Below are 27,105 nucleotides of genomic sequence, written 5' to 3'. Positions count from 1 at the left end.
AGCATGTTCTCTGGAATGATGGCCAAACCATAAAGGAGCATGTGAATGTTTAGCATACTTGGTACATACTTGGTGCAGTGATTGCAATGCTGGCTGCAGAAGTGCTTTTTCTTGCTGTCAGGTGACATTATACATAAATGTACAGCATTATTTCCTGCAAATGCAAACTTTTGTTTGTCTTAGTGATTGGCTGGACAAGAAGTAGGATTTAGTGGGACTTGTACATGCTAAAGTTTTACTTTGTTTTGGTTTTCAGCGCATTATACAAGAAAAACTACATTTGTAAAATTTACTTTCATAGTAGAGAGATTGTACTACGGTACATATGTGAGGTGAATTTTAAAATTACAGGAGAAATAGGTATTTTTCCAGTGCAAACGTGTAATAAAAAATAATAGTGAGCACTGACCACTTTGTATTCTGTGTTGTAATTGAAATATATTTGAAAAATGTAGGAAAATATCCTAAATATTTAATACATTTCAATTCTGATTGTTTAACAGTGCAATTAATATTGTGGGTAATTGGGAATAATTTGTTGTTTGCAGTTTTTTTAAATCACATGAGTTAACTGATGAATCAACAGTGCTAAATTAAGAATTAAATTAATTTATTATTTTTTTTCTTCCCACAGTAGAGCTAAGTGTTTAGACTTAAAATTAAATTTTCACAATTTTATACCCTGTAACCGATAAAAAGCATAGTGTAGGAACCATTTTTATTATTTTCTTTTGTTTGTTTTTTCTCCATTCAACTAAATAAAGCATCCCACTTACATGGATGGTTGACAAGTTTATGTTGTCTATCTGAGAGCCATTGCAGTTATGTTTAATTTTAATTGCTTATATTCAATAATAGTCCTTTTGTGACTGTTTAGATTCATACGCTGGAAGACCGGTTGAAAAATTATGAGAAAAATGTGTACGTTACAGCAGTTGGGTCCCCATACAGAGGTAAGTAAAACTTATTTCACCACACAATAAATAAAAATCCTTTAAAAGAAATGGTCATACTTCGCATAGCTTGAAAGTATTACATTAATCTTTTTGTGTAATGTGCCTGTCAATAACTGCATAATGGTGGCACAAGATCTTGTGAGATTTACTGTGGAATTATTTTGCTCATATTTTATCCCATTAGAGCCTAATAGAGCTGTCATGTGATTTCCATGACCCTTTTATTACAGTTATGTTATGTCACCACAATTAGAATTTTTTAACTTCTCTACCAGAGCTCTTGAGAGCTTTGTTTCTCTACTATCAGGAGTAAACAAGAAAAAAAAATCACAACGATCAGTGAGGCACAGAAAGCTGAAAGTATTTGATTGTGAATCTATGGTCTGACTATGGGGTGGGATTTAATTATGTAGCCCTGTACACATGCATAATGCAGTACCATCAGTCCATAACCATGCCTCAGGAATCTTTTAAGTTACTTTGAATGGATGAAATACTGTGATGAACAGGAAAATATCTGTTGTTTTGTATGAGTATGGTTGCACATCTTTTTATTTTGATCCAGTACTTACTTTGAGCATTGTTGAAGTTACCAAGCAGGAAAGGTCTAAGTAAGGAGCATCCAAATTAATACATAAATTTGCCAGGTTTACAATGGGGAAGTGGTGACTGTTCGGCTTCAACTCAGATAACACAGCTGTTTTGCAAAGGCTGAGAAGACAGATCATATGGTACACAAAAATGTTAGCAGTCCCATGGTCTAGAAAAGCATAGGGATTGGATGGCCAGAGACTGCCAGGGAGTGTCAGTGAGGGCTGACACACAGGCAAGAAACACATGTTAATAGAGAGACACAGAGTCTGTAGCTAGCAGGTTGGGCTTCCCAAGAGAGACCTGGGATTAGGATGGACCTACTTGAGTTATGGATAGAGAGGTTAAATTTAAGTAAGACTGTGTGTTTAACCTATTTTCCTTAATACTATGTTCATTTTGGTAATTAAACACTACTTTATTTTGAAGAAGCTAGTTCTGAATGACTTTAATTAGTCACTGTGACAGGATTCTAGAGAAAAAGGCTTATTAGGTGCTTAACACAGCTGATAAAGGGGGGGAACTGCAGCCCAGAGATTTAGTAATAGAACAGTCATAAAGTGTAGGAAGCCAAGCCTGTCACGTGAAAGATGCCCTCAGTACTAATAGGGATCTGAACACCCCAGTAACAATGAGAAAGACGAAGAGAGTTCAGAAGAGTGGGCCACGAACCTCGGAAATTTTGGCGTGGGGCACATTCCCTTGCCGGGGGGGGCAGTTCCCTGCATGCAGTTCCCCCATCTCCAACTTTACTCTGTGCTGCAGCACGTTTCCAGAGGTCTGTTTTTCCTCTTCATCCCCTGACCCCTGCACTAGCTCTGTCCCCAGTCCATTGGATAGGAACTGCAGGCAATAGGAGCTGTGGGGGCTGGTGCCAGAGCTGCCTTGCCACACCTCCACAGTGGGTAGGAGAGGAGAGGGAAACCACAGATAGTGGCTCAGCCCAGGACAGAGATTAGAGGAGCAAATTCAAACAGACACATAGCTGGGGAGGAGGGGTTGTGGGGATAGACAGATGGAGTGTGGTGCTGGAAGAGCAGCGATGTGCACCCTGGGGCTGACATTAAATACAAATGGACCTTCCTGAGGAGCTACAGGAACCCCTCCTTGCCTCCCATCATGTAGAGCAGACCCGAGCTTCAGCTGGCTCTGTCCATCATTCCCACACACCTCTTAGAGATCCACACAACCCTCAGCTCTCCTCCTCAAAACATTTCTGGCCCCTGTGCCCTGGCCCACTTCTCCCAAGAGCCCCCAGTTTGTGCCTCCAGGGAGAGCTCCCCTCCACACTCAAGGCTCCTCCTACAGTCTCCCTCTTTGCCTTGACCTTCTCCCCCAGTCCATCCTAGAGACTCCCAGCCTGTTGGCTGCTGTGGCCAATGAGAGATGTGGAGGGCAGTGCCTGCTTGCTTTCACACCTGCCTGGATGTGCCTCCACAGCAGGAACAGTGAAGGAGAGCATCAGGTGGGTAAGCCCTGGTCATCATCACAGGCACAGCAATTCTCTGTGTATTTAATTGAGAGAGAGGGCAAGGAGCTTGAATTTCTTGCAGAAGTCATGCCAGTAAAAAACAAAAAAAAAAAAAAAAAAAACTTGCAGGGAGTGACGTGATCTGTGTCAGGAGAACCGCCACTGACTAGTATAATATGTTTTATCATTTTCCAGTAAAGAATGTCCAGACTAAGATAGGATAGCTAAAGCTACGTTAGTGGCATAATGAGAAAAGTATACTAAATTTTGTTTTGCGTGGCTGAGTTAATGAAGCCATGATGTTAGCATGGCTCATACATTCTTTTACCGAAAAAAGCATCCTTCAGATTAGATTTTAAATCATCATGTCATTTTTGTGGTAATGCAGTGGCCCTTTCCTATATCAAAATGTAAGAACAAACACGAAGGCTAGGAGTTTTAAATAAAATACATCAGTATTCCTTTGTCTTCCTGTGCGTACTGAGTGTTTTATTTAGCATCTTTTTCTTAATATTGGCTTTTTATATTTTTCTGTTTGTTTTAAATTTTAAAAAAATCTTTACAATTGCAAATACACGTTTTAATACATCTGAAGTTGTTAGCTTTAGAGAAACCTGTAAAATGTATTTTCATGTTCAGGGTAAATGCACAACTGTGGGTTTTCTGAAAGCTGCTTGTTAAGCTTGCATATATATTTGGACAAGAATCATTATTCTTCAAGAATGTAGGGTTTATTTCTTTGTCCTAGATATGAAGATCAGTGATTCTGGTGGGTGTGCTTTGTAGTACTCGTTCCTTTCATTGTGGATCTGTGAAGCTATTTTTCTGAAATGTCCATTCTGTCAAGTGGGACGGTGCTGAAAAAAAAAGTGAGAAGCCAAATAAGATGGGAATTTCCAAAGGAAGACCTCTAGAATTAGGTTTAGTCTTATCACACCTTCATTATTACTACAGGTTAAACCTCTCTCGTCTGGTATCCCCAGGACCTGACCCGTGCCAGAGGAGAGAATTTGCCAGACCACAGGCAGTCAATGTTGTCTAGCAGCATTACCAACACTTGCACTGCTTACTAGGCTCTATAGGGGTAGATTAGAGCTAAATAAAAGCACAGAACCCTGAGAGCCATTTCCACTACCTGCATCTGACAAAGTGGGTCTTTGCCCACGAAAGCTTATGCTCATACATTTGTTAGTCTATAAGGCGCCACAGGACCCCTCGTTGCTTGTGCAGATCCAGACTAACACGGCTACCCCTCTGATACTTAACTGGTGCTTGTAAGCAAACTTCATCATGGGAAACTTGGCTACACCCATGATAAGTGGTCATCCACCTAACTAAAATCATGCCAGATTACAGATGTTGCCGGATGAGTGAGTTCCAGATTAGAGAGGTTCAACATGTATATCAGAGTAGAAATTTATATAGTTAAAGCAGTAAAACCTCCAAATTTAGATGCAAGTATGCTGGGTTAAAAATACTTGAGTAATACTTAAATACTTATATTGACATATCTTAATTTGAGCCCCTGGTCTACCATACATTAGTTATATTTTCATCTTTTAGCTTTGTTGGTATAGATTTTTTATAAAAAGTTGTAAGATAAGGTTTTAAATATTTGCTGATTAATATGTGAAGTTAGTACCACAATGTGCATTCCAACATAGTGTAAAATGATATTGTATTATAGGCAAACTTGATTTCAATAGTGATTATACCAGTACGGCATAAACTGTGATAAACATGCATAACTAGTAATTGTGTTGCTGAAATTGAATGGATTTTGCTGTTGTACATTTTCCATTTGCTCCAGAATGAAGCAATACTTTGAAAATGCTGAGTCAGATTAATACAGATGATGGTGCCTGAAATGGATCACAAGAGGCACCATCCAAACAATCTGGCACATATCTTTCCTTTTCCAGACTTGCTCTGTAATTGCTTAGAGTCAGGAAGCTATTATTTTGGAGAAAGAAAAGTAAGTAGAAAGCAAATTTTGGATAGAGAAGGAATATGAAAATACTGCCAATGTATCTAACAACACTTGGAAAGACAGAACTTCTGTGACTAATGCATAAGCTGAAACCTGATTTTAGAAACTCTGGAAGAAAAGTGATGTATAGGTCTAGACAGGAACATTTTATAACTGAAGTGAGAAGCTGAAGATGCTGCCAACATATAAGGTCTGCAATTGATTCTAAATACAGACCAATAGGATGTGGGTAAAGTGATCTCTCTAAGGCTCCAGTGAAAACCAAACCCTATAGGTCTGGTGACACTTAAATAGTAATTGAGCAGTTGATCACTATACTATTTCTAATCAAGGGAGAAGCTTTCATCTGTTAGAGAATTTTGACAGATCTACTTTAAAGGGAAACCACTGAACAGCTGTTTTTTATATAAAAGACTTCTTTTTAATTCAGTATGTGGAGTTGCTAAAAATGATTGTTGTATTCTTTATGAATGGTGAGCATATGGATAATGAAAGTTTTGTAGTAGTCTTATGAGGAATTCATAGGTGACCATGTGTACACAATTAGTACATTAGGGCAGAGAAATTTATCATCCATCTGCCACACACCTTTTCTGCATCATAACATATTCCACATACACTCTCTGGCTCCATTTTCTCCTACCTGGTTATCCTTGTCTCTTTACAGTTTCACCCACCTCTACGTGCCTCTCTTCCCTTCTCCTCCCAATCTGTCCCCCACTCCTCAATCAGCACACATGTAGCTCCCACATCCATATCATCCTCCTCACTTGTACCCCAGATGTCCTTCATCCCTACCTCTCTACTCCCTGGCTGTGGCCACACTTGGCCAAAATTTCAAAAGGGCCATGGTAATGGCCAAATTGGGGGATACTAATGAGGCACTGAAATGAATATTCAGTGCCTCATTAGCATGCTGCCAACCAGGGCACTTCAAAAGGGCCGCATTTTGATCTCACGTGACTTGGCTACATGGGGCCCTTTTTGAATGGACCCCACAGACTGATCAGTTGATAGGAATAAGGGGATTTCGAAGGCTTTGGAGTCCTTTCAAAAAGGGGCCCAAGTAGCTGTGCCACACGTGATCGAAATGCGGCACTTTTGAAGTGTCGCAGCTGGCAGCATGTTAATGAGGTGCTGAATATTCATTTCAGCACCTCATTAGTATCCTCCAATTTGGCCATTTGCATGGCCATTTCAAAATTTTGGCCAAGTGTGGCCACTGCCCCCTCTCACCACCAATCCTCATCTCCTCTGCCCACTTTCCCCTGCAGCTTTTTCTTTCTGTTGGTCTCTGGAATACCTACTTTATATCTAAAAATAGTTGCCATCTGTATTCCTCTGCATATTTCACTGCTCCAGCTCCTGGCTCTCACAGGCTTGGATCCACTCATCCAGCTCTGCTTTGGCAGCTGTTCTCTCTTACAGAGGTACTGCTCTGGATCAGACCATAATTGGGGTTATTGGGCTTCTCATCCATTCTTGCTCTTTCAACTCTCCTCCTGCCCCCTCCGTCTCCCTTACCACTCTTTCAAACTACTGCATTGGGTCCTTCTCCCCTTTCCCCCTTCATCTACTGTCCACCCAACTCCTTCCCATCTGCCTTCCTCTTATTTTGACTTCCAAGCTCGTTCTTCCTCTGTTTAGACGCCAGTGCTCATCCTCTGTTACTTCATCTTTCAGCTTGCAGAGCCCTCTGACTCCTTAGCTGCACATTTGCTCGCCCTCACCTCTTCAGCCTATTCTTATTGACCTAAAAGGCTGTTCGGGAGACTTGGTCTTTACCAAGCACTGCTCTCTTTCCGATACCTGTTGCTTAGTTCTCCCTCTCCAGCCATCACCTGGTCTCTTTTAGCATCGCTCATCAGCCCTCATTCAACACACCCCACCACTTGGCGTTTCTGTTGTTTCCAGTCCATAAACACTGATGACTCCTTGTCTGCTCTTAGCCCTCTCCTCCCTTTCTTCTGCTGATACGACTGCTGATGCTCTCCATCCTTCATTTACCTCAGCTCTTGAGTCTTTTGCCCCACTCTCCGATCACAAATTTCACATGTACCCTCCCACCACCCCCAAAAGCAGCTTCCTTTGCACCTGTAGTCAAGCTGCAGAGCTTGTCTAGTGGATATTATTTGACTAGGTAGATTTCCTCTGGTACAGATTTATTTTCTCCTTCCCTTCTGTCATCTTCCTAGCTGAAGATTCTACTTCTCTAATTTACGTAATTATCATGTCTTCAATCCTAGCTGCCTTTTTGCTGCATTTCACTTGCTCTTTAAATCCTTCTACTTGTCTAATTTCATTGTCCTTCCACTTCTTGCTCTATACAAGATCTTGCCTCTCTTTTTAGGAGAAAGTTAACAAAATACAACATGATTTTACTTCCCTCCTTCAGTAGTTTTTCATGTATTCTTCCCTCTCTGACGAATTCATTTGCTCTCCATTTGCCTCAGTGACCCATTTTATCATCTTCATGTCTACTCTTATGTCCTACCTTACTTTTCTCCTTAACCTCTGTCTTCCCCCGCACAAAAAAACATCTTTTAGTTTCTTCCATAATAAGAAATAAGTAAATCTGTCCTTGACCCCACTTGTCTTTCCAGCTGTTCTTCCACTTCCCTTGTCCCTTTTATCTCTAAGTTCATTAAACATGCTGTTGGCAATCCCTGTCTGGAATACCTCTCTTGCAGTTCCACCCCGTACTCCCTGCAATATGGCTTCTCTCTCTTGCACTCCATTGAAATACTTCTCTCCAAAGTGTTTAATGATGGCTTCATAGCCAAACTTAGAATAAGTGCTCCGAACTCATGCATGACTTCTCATCTACCTTTGACTGGCCACAGTGCTTTTCTTTGAAATCTTGTCCTCCTTTAGTTTGTGACTCTTTCCTCTCTTGGTTCTCCCCTATAGATCTATTGGATCATTCAGTGTGTCCCATGGATGATCCTCCTCATCAGCCATCCACCTTTGTGTGGCAGGGAACTTTTGCCCTTGATTTCTTCTTTCTCTTTATTCTTTATCTTTGTGTAATCTTGTGCGTCTCTGGCAAGGTCTGTGCATCTATTCTGTGTCTAAATCTACAAAATTCTATTTTAATACATCCCTAAGATACGGCTTTTCCAGTCCATCCACACAGCTGAAAAAGCTATCCAGGATCTCATTGTCTCGCATCTCAGTTACTGTGACATCCTTTTCTCTTGCCTTGATAAATGCATTCTTGCCCCTCTCATATCCATTCAGAAGGTTGCTGCAAAGATTATTTTCCTAGCCTGCATTTTTATCCATCTACTGGCTCCCTGTTCTCTATTGCATTGAATATGTAGTGCTTGTCTTCATTTTCAAGGCCCTGCTCATTTACTGGAGAAATGTTGACCCCAACCTCCATCAGTCAGTAACATCAGCCTCCATCACCTACTTCTTGCATTTTCAAAACCTTCAAGCTCTCCTGCATGCGGGGGAGATGCTCCCCATAAACATCCACAAAGCAACTTCACTATCCTGTTTCACATTCCTCCTTATAAATCTTCTGCCACAATGCTTACACAAACTTGATAATGGAAAGGCTTCTGGCTTCCAGAGACAACTGCCTGGAACACTTAACCAAGATTGTTTCCTTGTAAACCCCTGTTTGTTTATCTGTATGTATGCATCTTTTGTCTTATACGTAAGCTGTAAGCTCTTTGAAGCAGGGACAATCTTTTTTCTTTGTTTGTAGAGCACCTTGCACATTGGGTCCAGGACTGGGGCTTGTAGGTACTCTGGTAATATAAATAATAACACACTTTTAACAAGGGAGACATAATTGGAAAGAATATTAAAAACTGAAAATATATCAGATGTAGGCTCTCAACCACCTCATTACCTCCACACATCACCCTCATCCTTTTAAATTGGGCAATTTTACTATAACAATTGTGTGATATAAACCTTTTGCCTGTGTCTACATGTGCACAATATTCCGGAAAGACTAGCCCTCTTTCGAAAGAACAGAGGGAGCATCTACACATGCCATGCTCTCTTTCGATTGGAAATCAGAGGAATGCACCCCAGATGTTGAAAGCTGCACCCGATTCCATAGTGGGAGGAGCGCCCCGCCCCCCGTTGAAAAACGTCGAAAGAAGGCACATGTAGACACTCCAGGGCCTGCTCTTTCAAAAGAGAAGTCCTCCATGATGGCATCCAGCCGGAGCACAGAGACGCTCTGCCCTGCAGAGCAGAGCTCTATGACCCATGCATCCAGCTGCTCTTAAAGCTGCACGGACCCGGGAACCCCGTGTCAGGAAGCTGAGAGCAGGCAAGCTGCAACAGCATGAGCTGCCATGAGCACTCCTGCTCAGCCACCCCTGACGACAGCAAAGGCCACATGACCAGTGCCTGGCAGCCTCCTGAGCCCCAGGACCTCCCTCAGAGCTCTCACAGGGATCCCAGGAGCCCATCCCAGAAAAGAAGAAAAGGGGCCCGTGCTGGATGGACCCTGAACTCAGAGATCCCCCGGGTCTCTGCAAGGAAGAGGAGATCCTCCAGGAGATGGGGGGAGGTGGTCAAGGGGAGGAACACTGCCACCTTCACTCACTTGGCCCATGGACTGACCAGTTTAACAAGCTCCAGCAAGGCTATGCCTGGGTCCAGGCTGAGGCTGGGCACTCAGGGGCAGGTCCTTCCACCTGCCCCTACTGTTGGGAGCTCTGAGCCATCTTGGGACCCCAGGGCAGCTCCGCACCCCCAGCGGTCCTGGACACCCCCCGACCCAGAGAAGCCAGGACAAGCCAGCCCGAGCCAGGGGTCAGACACCACCTGGAACTGGTCTAGCGATGAGGGTGACCTCATCATAGATGTTCTCTCACAGGCATCCAAACGGGCCACGGGGAGCTGGGCGTCACCAGAGATTATTGTGGGCTCACCCCGGTAAGTGCACAGAAGGGCCAGTACCCCAGTTGGCAGGGCAGGGGTGGCACCCATGCCAGTGGACTGGGCACAGGCCTGGAGGCCCAGGACCAGACACCCCAGCTGGCCACAGGCCTCAACATGCCCCTTGCACTTGCCTGCGCCACCCAGCACCCAGATCCGTGGACAGCTCTGGGCACTCAGTTGCCCAGTGGGACATCCACGGGCTGGCACGCACCTGAAGATGGTCCCACCTGGAGGGGAAGCCCTGTACGTACCTGACACCGCGTGGATGTCATGCCCACCATGGCCAGGCCCCTGGGGGGACAGGGGAGGTGGGGCCCTGCTGGGACAGAGTCCGGGGGGTACAGGGGGATGTGGTCCTGCTTGGGGACTGACATGCCATCCATCTCCCCTTCCAGGTGTAGCAAGCAAGGGCCCACACAGCCCATCGGTGTCAGTGGTCCCTAAGAACCCTCCTGGAGGCATAGGACAGGGGCCAGACACCTCCAACAGCACCAGCCTGCTGGGTGCGCAGCCAGAGGTTGCAGTGGCACACAGGGACAACCTTGCCAGCCTCCACCAGGCTGAGCTGGTGGAGCAGCGCCTCCGGCTGGAGGAGGCCGACCTGGCATGGTGGAGGGAGGCATGTGACCGGCTCGTGTCCTGCTTGGAGGGCATCCATGGGACTCTGCAGGAGCACATGGGTAATGTGGCACAGCTCCTGGCCCTCTGCTCACACACCACAGTTGCCCACCCTCCCTAAGCCCCCCACAGAGGCTCCCCAGGGGCCATTGCCCACCCCACACCCCCCCACAGAGGCCCACACCAATAATCTGCTGCCATCCCACCACGCCCCTACCTTCCAGTGCTCTCTGCTCGCTCCTAGGGCAGGGAAGGGAATCCCAGGGCCAGCAGGGCTCTTGGCCCACAACTCCCATGCCTGAGTGATCCTCCCAGTTCAGGCCCCTCCGCCCCTGCTCCACAGCATACATGGATGCCCCACCGCACCCACATTGTAAATAGTGACAGGTTCACATACAACACTGATTTTAAGTTTATGTTGGTAAAGGTTTATTGTGCACCAATGCCCATGTCCTGTGGTCCTGTGGGTGGGGAGGCATGGGTGTGGTGGTGGTGGTGGTGCGGGTGGATGTGTGGGGGGCACAGTGAGGGGTGGGCATCGGGGGGGGGTCAGTGCTGCCCAGGGGCAAGGCTTACCCGGAGGACCTCCCAGATCCAGACCCCATCACAGTTCACCTGGCAACAGCAGCCAGCTGCTCGAATACCCCACCATGGCCTCAGCCGCCCTCCCCAAATGTAGGCATCCCCCTTGTCCTCCACAATGTTGTGGAGGATGCAGCAGGAGCCCACCACTTGTGGGAAATAGCGCACCCCAACCTCGAGGCGAGCAAGGAGGCACCGCCACCACTCCTTGAGGCGCTGGAAAGCCTGCTCAACCACATACCGGGCCTGGTTGAGGTGGGTGTTGAAGGACTCCCTGCTGGGGTCAAGGTGGCCAGTATAGGGCCACATCAGCCATGACAGCAGGTGGTATGCCGCATCCGCAACCATGCAGAGTGGCATGGTGTCCACAACTGGCATCTCCCGCTGGGGGATGAAGGTGCCGGCCTCCGTATGCTGGCATGGCCAGAATTGCAGAAGACCCTGGCATCATGGGTTCACGCTGACCGGCCCGCATAGTTGTCCATGAACCGGCCTTTGTGATCCACTGGCCATTGTGATCCACCGGCCTGGAGGACCACCGAGTGGTAGCCCTTATGGTTGATATAGTGGCCAGTGCTGTGTGGTGGGGCATGGATGAGGATGTGCGTCCCATCCAGGGCACCGAAGCAGTTCAGGAACCCCAATAAGGGGAAACCCTGGATGATGGTGTCCAGGTCCCTGACACAGATGACCTCATGCAGGAGCATCGTATTTATGGCACAGACAACCTGTATAGGAGGGAGGTAATGTGCTCTCATGAGGGTGTGGCAGGGTGTTCCCAGCCAGTGCCCCCCCATGCCCCCTCCCGGCTAGCAGCCCCCGGGGGGTCCCTGTGCCCATGAGCCCCCTCCCTGTGTTGGGGATGTGCCATGGGCCTGGCTTAGCTCCATGAGCACCACTCTGATGGTAGCCTTGCCCACCCCGAACTGGTGTCCCACTGAGCGGTAGGAGTCTGCCGTGGACAGTTTCCATATCGCAGTCACAATTCGCTTCTCGAGGAGGAGTGCGGGCTACATGGTGGTGTCCTGGTGCCTCAGTGTGGTTGCCAGCCAGTGGCAGAGTTCCTGAAAGGTGTCCCAGCTCATGCAGAAGTTCCAGAGCCATGTGGCATCGTCCCATTGCCCTCGAACCAGTCACTTCCACCAGTCCATGCTTCTGGCTTAGCTCCACGGGCACCGGGGTGCCAGGGGAGTAGGGTGCAGGGTGTGGGGGGGGTCCATGTCCTCTGCGGGGGGCCATTCTGTCCCCCAAGGAGGAGGGGGCAGTTACAGCGACCATGCAGACAAGGTGGGCAACAGTCTCCATGATGCCTGCATCCAGTGCCAGGAGCAGGGTGTCGTCGGCCATGGTGCTGCTGCACTGGGGTTTGCGTTGCTGCTGGCAGCTCAGCAGGCCTTGGCTAGTGCAGGGCGGGAGAATTGGAGCAGGGCCCTTTAAGGAGGCACCTGGCTGCGGGCCCCGGAAGGGCTTGGCAGCCATGTGACCCTGCCCACAGCATCTCCGCCTCCCTTCTTCGGAAAGGGCGGTTGGACACGTGTGGATGCTCCCTTTCGAAATAACAGGACGGGTCATCGAAAGAGAGGGTCGGAACTGTGATCCGCCTTTGCCGTGTGGCTTTATGCTTTCGAAAGCCGGTATGTTGATTCCTGGTTTTTGATTTTGTCCTTTCGATGGTGGGCTCCCGTGTAGACACAGCCTTTGTGTATATAGGCCTGATCTAGAAAGGTACTGACTAATTCAATTTCCAATCAGGTCAGAACTACAAAAGCTGCTTTCAGGGCTGTAAGACTAAGAATGCTAGTTAGACGAATTTATGCTGTGTACGTATTCAGATTTTAAAGTAAGCAACTAAACTGGTGTGATTTCTTGATTCAGTTGAGCTGACACAAGCTTCTGAATGAAATTGTACTGGAGGAAGGTAGCAGCAGCAGCAATCAAGCAAATTCTGTTTTAAATGTATCTGTTTCTGTGTGTTGGTGTAGAAGAAAGACCAAGACACTTATTTAAAAAAAAAAAAAAGAAAAAAGAAAAAATTGAATATCTTCTGTATAGATTTGGTGGACTATTTTACATGGTTACAATTAAATTTTAGGCATTTGGCACAATTGTCCAGGTTAATAGGTTTTATTGTTTTACTATATTTGGTTCCAATCATTTTCTAAGTAAGAATAATTTTGGATTATATGCGTGACTGTCAGTCTAAATACAGTCTCACTTTGGTTTACGCAGATGGGAATCTCTGCCATGCTGATGTCTCTCTCTTCGGAGAGCCTACTGAGTTTGAATACTTGAGGAAGGTGCTGTTTGAATATATGATGGGCCGCGAGACAAAGGTATGGAATGCTGTATTCTGTGATTTGACATATGGTTTGGATTAGGATTGCATTTCTCACTCTTGCTGTATAGGTTTTGAGCACCGTATATGTGCTATTGATGGAATGCTGTGACAGTAGTAGACAGCGTGTAAAGAGCAGGCTTTCTGTCCTGTTCAGAGTTTGAAGTATAGATCTCGGTTTCTTTTTTCCCTCATGAACTTAAGATGTTGTTTTGACACCAAACACCAGCAACACCAATTATACTGAACAATATATTGCAAATAGTTCTGAAGATTCAGAAGCATCGTCTCAAAAAAAAAAAAAAAAAAAAAGGGCTTATTTTCCAAAGGCTTGTATGTTTTCTGGATGGTGTTTGTTAATTTTTTGGGAATTTTGAGTGATAGAAGTGGCTGACTGAAAGTCAGGTTTGTCAGTTTGAAATGCCAGCCAGTGACACCCTTCTTCGGTCGGCAGTCTAAGTAACTAGTTTGAAAAGTAATATGAAATAACTCGTACATGGAAGTGGAGTTGGTTTGAAAGAGATAATGTCATAAGATGTATTACCTGTGCAGGTTGTTTGTGTTAAATGAAAATCTTTCCTTCCTCAGACAAAATGCACTTATAATATTTCTACTGTTACTATGAGATGAGGCTAATATTTAAACACTACAGCTCTCATAACTTAATTAGAATTCTAAATAAATTATATTTGTTATGAAGTTTATTGTTTGAATGTAGCAGGAGTGGTTTTGACATGTAACAAACAACCACACTGAGCCGCTTAAGCCAACCTTTGTGAGAATACCGGACCAAAATCCTACAATTTGATTAATACATGTACATTAGTGATGTCTAATTTGAAACATCTCCACACTAATTTTAATGTTTAAGCTATATTTAGTGTGCCTCCATTTATGTGTGCTACTGATTTTTTTTTCTTGTTAAGTATCCAGTATACCACTTTACTTAAATTAGGACTTTGAAATTGCAAATGTGAGTAGTTTGGTAGTAGTAACACATTAAAGCTATGCTTAGTTTCATCAATATTTTAGGAAGGAAAGAAGCCACAAAAGTAGTGAGTGTAAAAGTATATAGCCATATAGATTGCTTGTGGTCTGAAGTAAGAGCAAAATTCTCATCTGACATGCAATTTGCATTACTGTAGAGATATTTATAGTAGAATAATTTTAGGGGTCTGGCTTCCATCCAGGGTGCAAGTTGCTTCATGTAAAAAAATCTTCTGAAAGTTGCATCCTCTCTCAAATGAAGACAGAGTTAGAAGTCATTCCTGGAGATGGCTTTCTAAGATTGTATACATATCCAAAATGAAAATAAATTACACTTAAGTAAATGCAGATGTTTAGCTCTTAAACTTGCTTAGGAAGGTATTAGTTTTATTTTAATTGAGACAGACATTTTATTCAGTTTAAATAATGGAGAGACATTTTCAAAGTTGTTTTGTTTGTTTGTTTGTTTAAATTTTCCTTCCACTCCTGAGTGGCTTCCCTCTATCTGAACCCACATCTCAATCTGTTCTTATTGACGGTTGCTCACACATCGCTTCAAGGCAAGTTAATGTGACCAAGTACCTACTTTTTCTTTCCTTCCAAAATCCAGGCCTTATATTTTACATTGTTGTTGATAACATCATTCTCTGTCATCCAGGCTTGCATCCCGAGGAATCAACATTGACTGATCCGCTCTTCATATCAGGCAGTGTCCACTTTCTACCTTCCTTTCAAGTGCAACATCTCTAAGATCTAAACTTAAATTATGTATCCAGACAGCTAAATTTCTCGTATCTTGTTTACAGCAAGCTCTTTGTTCTTGAACATCTTTGCCAGCTCCATCATTTCCCCATCCTACCCCAAATATAATGCAACAACTAAGATCTTCTTGATCCATTGATATGATCATGCTCATTCCTTCCTGCTCATTCTGCTTCACATTGATTGTTCTTACTTTCATAGCACTATGTAACACCTTTTGCCTACTTAACCAACATACTCTCTTACCACATTACATCTTACTACCACTTTACTAATGATACGCACTTGCTCACCTTGCTTATAACCACCTATACCCTTTTTGCATATCCCCTCTTTATGTGGAATGCCTTCCACAAAGTGAATAGCCAAGCCACTAGTCGTATCCCACCTAGGCTACATCTACACATGCCCCAAACTTCGAAATGGCTACGCAAATGGCCATTTCGAAGTTTACTAATGAAGTGCTGAAATGCATGTTCAGCGCTTCATTAGCATGCGGGTGGCCGCGGCGCTTTGAAATTGACGCGGCTTGCCGCCACGCGTCTCGTCCAGACGGGGCTCCTTTTCGAAAGGACCCTGCCTACTTTGAAGTCCCCTTATTCCCATGAGCTCATAGGAATAAGGGGACTTCGAAGTAGCCAGAGTCCTTTCGAAAAGGAGCCCCGTCTGGATGTGACACGCGGCGGCAAGCCGCGTCAATTTCGAAGTGCCGCGGCCGCCCGCATTCTAATGAAGCGCTGAATATGCATTTCAGCGCTTCATTAGTAAACCTTGACATGGCCATTTGCGTGGCCATTTTGAAGTTTGGGGCATGTGTAGACACGGCCCTAGTGAACACCAGCATAGAAATAGCTCTTAGAATTATCAAATACATTTTATTTCTTACAAATAAATGTGTATATATAATATATATAGTTAATCGTGTGTATTTATGTGTACTTATTCAAAGCTCCAGAAATAAATTGATCAGTCACTCCACCCACCCTTGAGTAGCCATTACAATTAATTGTCTTCCTACCCTACTTAGTCTGGTGCCTCTCTTCTGTGTCATATGAAATTACAATGTAAATTTTTCTGGGAATGCTCCTTGTTATGTTTGTCTTTACTATTTTACTAGACCACAATGTTCTCAAACACCATGTGAATAAAGAACAATTAACCAAGAATACTTATAGTGCACATTGTGTTGAAATTTTGTTTGTCAAACATGGTAAAAAGCCAGTTCTTACAGAAATGTAGAGCACAGCTTTTACAGGTGCTGTGATTCGCAATTCTATTATACAATCCTGGAGTCTGTTCTAGAGTGAAAATGTCAATCTGTGTGTTTGTATGTTTTTGATATGTGTAATCCATGTGTTGGTTGCATAAGCTGATTACCAATACTGACATTCACTTTGGTACCTCTGCAAGCATAGCCTGTCTCAGCACCAGCGTATAAAGACCCACTATGGGGACTGACATCAACTTCAGCACTGATATCCTCCTTGGCATCTGCTGGACCACATTACCCAGCAGATGGAAATGGAAGTGAAACCCTCCCACTACCCATTGTTTCTTCTTTGTCATTCCCCAACAAGATGCTAGAGGGCTCTGCAGCTGCTCCAGTCTTGGAGGACTCCAGGATCCTGTAGCAGCTGCTCCATAGTGTGGTCCAGGGTTTGGGTTTTGATGTGGAGGAAGTCATAGATGTGTGTTTATAAACCATATAGTTATCTGCTTCCAGAAGGGCCTTGACAGCCTCAACTTCAAATCCACCAATCTGTCCCCTCTTCCTCCCCCAGGACCTCAGCCTGGTCCTTTCCTGACTTATGAGACTGCCATTTGAACCACTGGCCACCTGCTGTTTACACTAATGGTCTTACAAGGTAGCATTCCTCATGGAAATCACTTGGGCTGGGAGGGTGTTGAGCTTAGGCCCCACATACTGGGTTCTACAAGGACCAGGTCCAGCTCTGGTCTCAACCAGAGTACCTCCCTAAGGTGGTGTCCCAGTTTCACATGAATCAGGACATCTTCTGGTTTTCTATCCCAAACTCCATCCTACTGCCAGGAAGCAGAGACTTCACTCCTGGGACATCCGTTGGACATTATAGTTCTCTATTGACAGAACAAAGCCATTCAGACTTTATAGCTTTTTGTAGCAATTGCAGACATGATGAGAGGCCATCCAAGCTGCTCTCAATTTCTTTCATCATGGATAGTCTCTTGTATCTGCAGATGCTACAGTCACAGGGTCGCCTCCATCTCATCTCACCACACGTCACGCCAGAGCACATGCCTCTTCTTCAGCATTCCTGATCCTGATCCCTACCTATAAAGTTTGCAAAATGAGGACTACAGCATTCCTCTTCAGGCTAAAACTGATGCAGCATTCAGATGAGAAATGCTACAGTCAGTACAAGACTCCTACTCCACCACCTGAATTTAGGCTTGAAGAATTTAGCACTTGAAGAAAAAAGGGTTACTCACCTCTCACAACTGTTGTCTTTCAAGAGGTGATGGTTCATGTCTAGTCCAATGCCTGTCTCCCCCATCCCTCTGTTGGAGTGATGGCAAAAAGGAACCCAGGAGCGGGCGGGTTGGCAGGGCCTTATATCCTAGACCAAATCTATGAAAGCTGCTAAAGGAAAATCTTCCGGCTGCTGTGCACTTGCACACATCCAGGTGGAATGGACATGAACAACACATTTCAAAGAACAACAGTTATGAGACCTAAGTAACTGTGTTTTCTACTTATGAGTCCGTAAGAGGATGGCAGAGCACTTTGTTGTATCAATGCAGCATACTGCACACCTGCCAAGAATGTTTGCACAAGTGAAGTTCTGCTGTTAAGCTACTGCACATGCAGGTTCCAAGTTTATTTGTCTGGTTTTTGTTAGACATGATGTCAGGCTGATGGAAATACAGTTGAGTTGTACAGCATTATTTTCTGTGAGTAAAATGGTTCTTGTAGCACCAGATTCAATTGTTCATCAGAAGAGCTCTCAGGGGAGTTGAAGCCTTAGCAACAATAGTCTGCAGTGCTGTTTTAGGAAAGGGGTTAATGTGTTTGAGCTTTATGCTTACTACAGAGCTTTATATTGTTGTATGGCAGCAGCAGTTTGTGGTAATATAAACTGAAGAACCTTCGTTTCCATAAAATTTTTATAACATGCCATCTGTCAAACAAATGAGATGTGAAACAACGTGTATGTTTTACTCTTTTTTTTCAGTGGCTTCCACTGATATTACTAAAAACAGAGAATTTTGATAAATGAATAAAAGTTTTAGCTATTAAACAGCTGAATCTTACGCATGTTAAGTTGCTTACAGACCGTTAACTTTTTTTCTTTAGACAATGGCAAAAGTTATAACCACAGTGTTGAAGTTTCCAGCTGACCAAACTCAGAAGATCTTAGAACGAGAAGATGCTCGACCATTGGTAAGTCTTATAAGTAGACTGAATATATAAACATTGCCTGGGAGCCATGGGTGAGGGAACTAACACCCTTGCTTTACTCAGGAGAATTTCCCAGTGTAGAAGTAGGGTTGAGTTTATGACCAAATAAAAAACGGCCCCATGCTCATTAATATGTCCCACTGTTGGTCTAGTATGGGAGTAGCTCCACTGGTGGTAGTCACAATGTCACTGACAATGACAATGAACGTATTTTGTTTGAAGGAAGCTATAGTGTAATAGCAACATAGGTACGGATACATATTGTATTCTAGTTCAAGATCTTGGCCAATCTATCCCAGTCTGCAAACATTTATTTAAACTAGTAAAATGAAAAGAGTGTAACTTCCTCTCTCAGCTAAGCAGTCCTTGCACTGAAAGTAGCTGCACCCTGTTGTCTGTAATGAGCACCATGCCTGTCTGAAAAGGTAATTTAGTCAAATACTAAAAGAAATAACTTATCTTTTTAACCACTTCCCAAGCTTTCATAATTAAGCATTTCTAACCACTTTGTCCTTTTCATTAGCTAATTAATCTGCCTAGAATAGCACCTATTTTGATGTTTACTAAACTTTTTGATGTACTTGTGTGTAAAATATAAGATTCTGAGATTAGACTAAACTATCTGAGCATAGTCTATTTATAATCTGTTGATACAGGGCTTCTCTGTGTTTCATAACATAGTGATGGTGGAATTTGAAAAACGTATTAAATACTTAAATTTTCTGTCTAGTGGAAAAAATAGTTTAAATTAGAGCTTAAATGTATGTTTTCTTTACTGAGCCTGGAATGCTTTGATTGGGAAAAATGATATTCCTGTTAACTTTTATCTGAAACATCATAAAAGTGTAAATTGTCAACTTGTTTTCCTACTGAAGTAAATCACATTTACACTGTAGTTAGTTCAGGATACTTGACAGTTTTATTTACCAGTTTAGTGTTCCATCTTTCCCTTACCTCTCCAATTGGCATATATCTAAAAGTTTCTGTTAAAAAGTTTATAAACAAATCACAGATAAATTGGTCTAGGATATTACCCTTGGTACATTATTATTTATTTCAGTGTTGCTTCTGTCTAATCCTCTCAGCCTCATATGTTAGCACAAGATGTATACTGAGGTCACATTTGTGCTATTAATAAAGTATTCCAATAAGCTGTTTTCTTCCTGGCTTTGTAGTTTACCTCACCTCGCAGTGGTATCTTCTGAATATTCCATCAGTCTGTGCTTAGTTAGCATGTGGGTGAGTGAAGCTTAATACGTGTATTGTTTTATGTGAAGATCAAACCTATGGCATGCAATTAATTATCCTTTTGCTAGATTTTTCTTTTTCTCCTCCCATGTTCTGTTCATAATTACTGAGTCCCCTTTGTATAACGATCTTGTAATATACCCCTAAACTAACTGTTTATCATAACTGTGTTTTAACAAGTAAGAAACAAGGGAAATACATGTTTTGATCAGAGGACAGTTTGCATCTTTTCAAATACTGATTCAGAGATATACAGACATCAGATATGTCAGAAGGGAATAGAAAAAGATTGTTAATCAAATAGACTAATGCAAAATATATTGAAGTTGGCTTTATTCTGTTTGTGCTTTTATCATTTTCTGAGCTTCTTATTTCAATAAGCACATAGGTAAGTCAAATTACTATAATATGCTCACTTACTTTGGTGCTTAAAATGGATCCTTGTGCCATATAAAAATCAAAACGGGGGTTAATTTAATAAACTGTTTAAAATTAAATATTGCATACATTGGCCATGGTCCAGTAAGACATTTAAGCACATACTTAACTTCAAGTTGGCTTAAAATTAGACTTCAAGCCTGTTTTAAAATTCAGCATGTGATTCAGTGTTTTGATGGTTCAAGGGCAGGGGATGATAGTAACAGAAGACAAAGCAGAGAGAGAGAAAACACCTTGTGACTGGGGGTGTTACAATATTTGTTATTACATAATTTGCTACAAATTAGTTTGGCTTCATTAGTGAACCTGTGCACAAATAACCTTTCAATAAAAAGGATGCATCACATTCTCAAAGTAAAAAATGTAACAATAATGATCCACAGTAACAGGACACAGAAGTAAATAGTCACAACTTTCTACATAATCCAATGTGAATTAGCACTTTGATTTAAAATATGTAGTATTTCAAAAATTCTGTGGGACAGACTGAGCTTGCCTAATATTCTCCCTTAGAACTAAAACCAAATAAAGCTTTGATGAAAATATATCTTCGAGTTCCATAAAGAAGGAGATCTGTCCCTCTCTTCCAGTCCTTTCCTTATGTCATACTCTTTTAAATTTTATATTTTGAACCCAATATTTGGAATGTCTGTCCTCTGGTCATTATTTTTCTGGTGATTTTGCCTTGTGACTATTGCTGAAAATGGCTGAAGTGTCAGTATCAGGTTAAAAAAAATAAAACAAAAAAACCCTATTTTTTCCAACACCATGGCTGTGTCTACACTAGCCCCAGACTTTGAAATGGCCATGTAAATGGCCATTTTGAAGTTTACACATGAAGCTCTGAAATACATATTCAGTACCTCATTAGCATGAGGGCGGCTGCGGCACTTCAAAATTGATGCGGCTCGTCCTGACAGGGCTCCTTTTGGAAAGGACCCCAGCTACTTCGAAGTCCCCTTATTCCTGTGAGCAGATGGGAATAAGGGGACTTCGAAGTAGGTGGGGTCCTTTCGAAAAGGAGCCCCGTCAGGATGAGCCGTGCGGCGGCGAGCCACGGCGATTTCAAAGTGCTGCAGCCACCCGCATGCTAATGAGGCACTGAATATGTATTTCAGCACTTCCTTAGTAAACTTCGAAATGGCCATTTACATGGCCATTTCAAAGTTTGGGGCTAGTGCAGACATGGCCCATTACAGAAGGTGTGACCGAGATGTATTTCCTGTTACTTTTTTGTGGTGTTGCTGAGAAAAGGTTTTGCCCTTCTGTTCCAGTAAAACTGTTTTCAGCATCATGTAGAAGGAGCAAAGAAGTGGCTTGATGCTGGACATGGTTTGAGCAAACAAGTCATTTTACTAATATAAATGAGGCCAGTGCATGTAAATCTTACATAATCTAGCAAACTCTCATTACAAGAATAAATAGCGCTATCGTAGTTATTCAAAGTTTCTGTGAATTATGACAGTTTATTGCATTTCATATATGACAGTCTTGCCTCAAAACAACTTATGATCAAGGTGATGCTGGCTACATTGAAAATGTGAGGTGTACACTTTTGGCTTAAGTACAAAGGATTTATGTCTATGATTGGCTAAGGGAGGAATTGTTCTGAGTTGAGCAATTGTTATTTTCCTGTCATCTTAACTAGGAGGATTGATAGGAAATAAGGAGGAGTAACATTTTGTCACATCCTGAAACTCAGGTTTGCATTTTATTTAACTAGGCATGATGCTCTGTTGCAGTAGGTAGTGTTCATTGGGGTCTTAAGACTTTTACACAGCTTCTGAGCTATTTTGGCTGAAATATACTGAAGCTGAATTATTTTCCCAAGACAGCAGAATAAGTCATCTGTCAGTCTGACCCCCAGATCCAAGATTTTACTGTCTCCTATTCCTTATCTTCTGACACCAGATTCAGTTGCTCTCCTGATTAATTTATTTTAATACTAAAAGTGCTTGTAATATTCTCTTTATAATGTAACATTTATTCACTGGCCTTTACTTTCTTCTTTTTTCCCTTCCTCCCTAGTCATGGCTACGACCATTGTGAAGAAATTTGACAGCAATCTCTTATGACAGTGCTGCTTAGAAATAGATTCATATCGCTGTACTCGGTTGAGAATGGATGAGAGGAAAAGCTACTATTCAGGGTCCCAGATGGAGGAGCAAGACAGGAAAAAAACAAAAAAACAAAAAACAGCACACAGTTTGGACCATGAATGTGGTTAAAACTACCTTCAGAAGAGATGCTAATCAGTGGTTATCTGGCGACGAGTCTTTTTTCTCCTCATTGAATACTGTCTTCTATTTTGTGTTAAAGGTTATTTTTTTAAAGGGGAGAAAAAAAAGACTATAACCTAGAAGGACTGTGCCCCACTCCTGTTTCTCAGTACAGGCTTCACTCGTGGTTTTTAAAGAGTTGAACTTAACAGTTTGTCTCTTCTATTTATTTTGGATTTCTTGAGTGAATGAATAGTGCAATATATTTTTGGGTGGGTAGCAGTTAGTGGGTGATTCCTGGTGAATTAGGCCATTCTTGTTTGAATATTTTCTTCCAATTTGATCTTTTGATTGTTTGCTAAAGGCCATTTCTTTAAGCTTTTGCTTACAATAAATCCAAATTCTAGTACCTCATTTGTTTACTCTTAGCTTTTGTACTTAAATTTTCTGGAGAAGAAATACACTACTGTAAATTGTAAATAGTTAATACATAACTGTATCATATGTGATCTGTGACTGGCAATGCTAATCTGGCAGGAGCGGAGATGAAATAAAGTTTTATTTACTATACAAATTTGGAATTGCCGGTATTTTTTTTGAATTACACATACATTTGTAATGAGGAGCAACTTTGTAATTGACCACTGACAAGGTCATAAGGCAGCATATGCTTGGGATGTTTACAGTCTCAAGCCCTGATCCCGCAAAGACTCACGTAACTTCCGCCATGTAATGAATTAGTGGGGCCACTCCAGTGCGTAAGTTTGTAGAGGATCATAGCCTCAGTGACAGACAGATAGAAAATATAATGAACTGGAAAGTAAGGGAGTCACTGAGTAGATTTTGTTAGACCCTTATGGTTATTAGCATTTAAAAATGGGCTTGATCTTCTAAATACACATCCAGTTACCCCCATGTGGGTATAGATCAGTTATCCTGTATTTACACAGATATCAGGCACGATACCGTGTATCCAGTTGAAGGTGAAACTTACTTACATCTGCATCCCAAATGTTTATAGTTTTGGGAATAATTCTCATCTGTATTCTGCCAGTTAGTTTCTCTCTGGCAGGATTACCTCTAAGATTCTATACATCTAAGTTAACTTCAGACTTTTTTACTTGTGTTTTTAGTTAGTCACCATTCTAAAACACATAATTTTACCTAACAAATAAAACCCTGACAGAGCAATATTTGCTCCATGGTCCAAGATAGGACACTTCTCAGTCCCATACTGACAGTGAGTAACTGCTGATTGGCTGTGATGCATCAAGGCTGCAGAAAAGGAGTTTTAAGCTATAGCTGACAGCTGCCATGTCAAAATCCAGCAATACAAGATGCACATTTGAACCTCTGTTAGACTCACATGTCAGAACTGAAAACTGAGATATAAGGAGAGCTTATCATCTGAAAACTTCTTTTAAAACTTTCCTACCACCTGCAAGACTTGTATGGCTGAACATGAAGAAATTAAATAATTCTGATTTTTCATGTAGAGGAAGCCAATAATTTTTTATACTGCCTAAAACATTTCTAAATTATTTCTGTAAAATACCTCATACAGCAATTACCACAGAGGAGTCATGGTCCCTGGCTAGGGCTCCTTGGTATTAACATAATAGAAATAACATACAGAATTAAATTATATGTATATCTCATAGAACTGGAAGGGACTTTGAGAGGTCATTGAGTCCAGTCCCCTGCACTTAACAGCCGGAGGATTTTCATAGAATCCTCAGGAGGTTGTTGGGACCAGCCCCTGCAAACGAGGATGAGGAGGTAAAAGCGTGTGTCCTGTGGAGCAAGCTGCAAAGGATCTATTCTCAGGAAGCCTCCCATTTTAATGGCATAAGTTTGGGACATGCTCTTGGCTTCATCATTCATGAGTAATGGAGAAAATGTGTTATACTCATGCACGTAGGCATGGAATGCAGAGCAGGCTGTCCAGCATAAGCAACATAGGCTATGTCTACACTAGCCAAAAACTTCGAAATGGCCATGCAAATGGCCATTTTGAAGTTTACTAATGAAGTGCTGAAATACATATTCAGTGCCTCATTAGCATGCGGGCGGCCGTGGCACTTGGAAATTGATGCGGCTCATCCAGATGGGGCTCCTTTTCAAAAGGACCCCGCCTACTTCAAAGTCTCCTTATTCCCATCCGCTCATAGGAATAAGAGGACTTCGAAGTAGCCAGGGTCCTTTCGAAAAGGAGCCCTGTCTGGACGAGCCACGCAGCGGCAAGCCGCATCAATTTCGAAGTGCCATGGCTGCCCGCATGCTAATGAGGTGCTGAATATGTATTTCAGCACTTCATTAGTAAACTTCAAAATGGCCATTTGCATGGCCATTTCGAAGTTTTTGGCTAGTGTAGACACAGCCATAGTGCAGTAGTTTAGGGCAGACAGTGAAAAATAAGGGCACTTTTTTAGGGCAGAATGTAATTATCCACCGTTGGAATTTCGTCAAAATCCTTGAATATTTAATACATGTGTGGAGAAATACTATGAGCTCTTCGATGACTCCAGGTGGTTAGAGGTCTCTCTCTTACATCTGAGAGTCTGATTTTAGAAATATAGATGCATACTCTATCTATGAAATAAAACTTAGAATAGACAGACAAATTTCCACCTTAGAAATCAATGAAGGGGAGGGAAAATCAGTTAGTTAGATGTTTGACAACTGACTTCATTGTTATAACTTTTAAAACAGCCTCACAGTGCTTTCTGGAATTGTACTCCTTTCATAGCCTTATCTCCCTGAATGGTAGTATTGAGAATTCTCATTCAACTATAAAAATATACAGCAAAATGTTTGAACATAGAAGGAGACCCCGCTATGGGTTGTGTAGTTGCAAGAAACGCACTTTGCATTCCATTTGTCTTCAGCATTTTCTACCTTTGTGCAATTAAGGAAACATCAGAGGTTGTTTCATAGTGTTCACTATTATATGTGTGCTCTAGATAGCTAGTGGTGCCCAAAAGAGATCTTGAATCGTTCTCTTTCGATCCCAAACAATCAAACCTGATGATGAATATTCTGTCACCAGTCGAGTGTCTGACTACGCTGCTGTTTCTCTTTGATCTTTATAAAGCATTTCGCCCTTGGACTGTATATGATATGCTTGATACTTTCTCACAGAAAGATTCTTTTTGTAGTTTCTCTTTTAAGAGTCGTTTTTGGCTTTGTTTCTCACTATGTTCTGCATTGTGTATGGGAACCTTATTTTACAGAATATTGGCTGAGGCTCATCAGGAGCCTTGAACAGACTTCAGACTTGTACGTGTGGATTTGTAGAATGTATGTTCTATTCTTGCCTGGCAGGCCTTCTAGGAGTTTGTATAATTTTGGTATCAATGCCATTACAAAAAAGTTTAAAATACACAGTTCAAACTTAGATCTCCATATAAGGTATACATTGTATGCCATGGGAAATTAAACGCATTAGCAGCCTACTACCCTGACACTGAAGTTTATATCACTTGTAATTTCCATTGTCTTGTCTCATGCCTCACCATCTGGACATTTTTCATGAGGCTTTGATCACTGTGCCCCAGTCCCCTTCTCAAAAGAAACTACATGAGGGCTGTTATTTGTCAGACATGATTCGAATGCAGTGCACTGATCTGAAATAGTTAATATACTATTGAAACAACATTTCTACATCTGAGTGAATAAATTCTTTTTTCCTATGTGTTTTGCCATCACATCTTAAATGATCTTATTTTTAAATAAGTGTATTACATAGTTAGCATCAAACTTTCTTAATTATTTACTGTGGAAACAAAAAATGCTCCCCAAATTCACTATTTTTGAAAAAGCTTAAAGTTCTGTAATTCTTCAGTCATCTGACACCTATTTCTTAGTGTAATGGTAATGAAATGGTGTTAAGCACAAGACCCTGCTACAGTTTGAATTAATAACAAAACTCAAGAACATTTCTTTCAGAACTTTAAGAAAAAATGTGTAAACTTGAAATTTTTTAGAATTAAAAAAAGTCTACGAGCATGTGGAAAAAGTATTACCTTGAGTGTTTCACCTTGAATGTGGTGGCTTTTGTGTATCTTAGAACATGCTAAAATACTGTGAGTAGTACCAATACAGATATAAACTATCTTGCCATAACAAAAAAGCAGTAAAGTAGCATTTTAAAGACTAACGAAATAATTTATTAGGTGAGCTTGCCATAATGGATGATGATGATGAGGGAGGAAGAAGGAAAAGAATGGTGGTTGTAGGAACTGGCAGGATACAAAGACTTTCCTTTCTGGGTTACGGTTTCTAAACCAGACTAGTAGAGATCAAAAGTCACTGCCATCTGGCTCTGAAGTATGAAATTAATTGATACCCCCTGTTCAGTTCTGATTTGGCTGATGTACCCATCACAAAAGCCACCACTACACCTATGCTGATTGTCAATAGTCTTAGCAGAGACAAAGGCTTGAATGGTTATGGAGTTTGAGTTACCTCATGTATCTGATGAAGCGGGTCTTTGCCCACAAAAGTTTATGCTCCAAAATATCTGTTAGCCTATAAGGTGCCACAGGACTTCTTGTTG

General features: G+C 42.3%; 1 protein-coding gene across 6 annotated transcripts in view; it reads left to right on the top strand.

Annotated features, from left to right (window-relative positions):
- Positions 1-22,677, top strand: part of GOLGA4 (golgin A4) — a 103,792-nt gene extending 81,115 nt beyond the window's left edge. For 5 of the 6 annotated variants that reach the window (XM_074988165.1, XM_074988160.1, XM_074988164.1 and 2 more), the window contains 5 exons: positions 878-953; positions 13,349-13,452; positions 18,538-18,624; positions 19,818-19,881; positions 22,357-22,677. In XM_074988165.1, the coding sequence (XP_074844266.1) occupies positions 878-953; positions 13,349-13,452; positions 18,538-18,624; positions 19,818-19,847 (297 nt within the window). In that variant the 3' untranslated portion in view covers positions 19,848-19,881; positions 22,357-22,677. The remainder of the gene's footprint in view (positions 1-877; positions 954-13,348; positions 13,453-18,537; positions 18,625-19,817; positions 19,882-22,356) is intronic. The other variant, XM_074988161.1, reaches the window with a different exon arrangement.
- Positions 22,678-27,105: the final 4,428 nt, after the last annotated feature.

Source organism: Carettochelys insculpta, chromosome 2 (genome assembly GCF_033958435.1).
Source record: "Carettochelys insculpta isolate YL-2023 chromosome 2, ASM3395843v1, whole genome shotgun sequence".
Taxonomy (NCBI): Eukaryota; Metazoa; Chordata; order Testudines; family Carettochelyidae; genus Carettochelys; species Carettochelys insculpta.
Note: the sequence above shows the minus strand (reverse complement) of the source record. Positions and strands in the feature narration are given on the sequence as shown.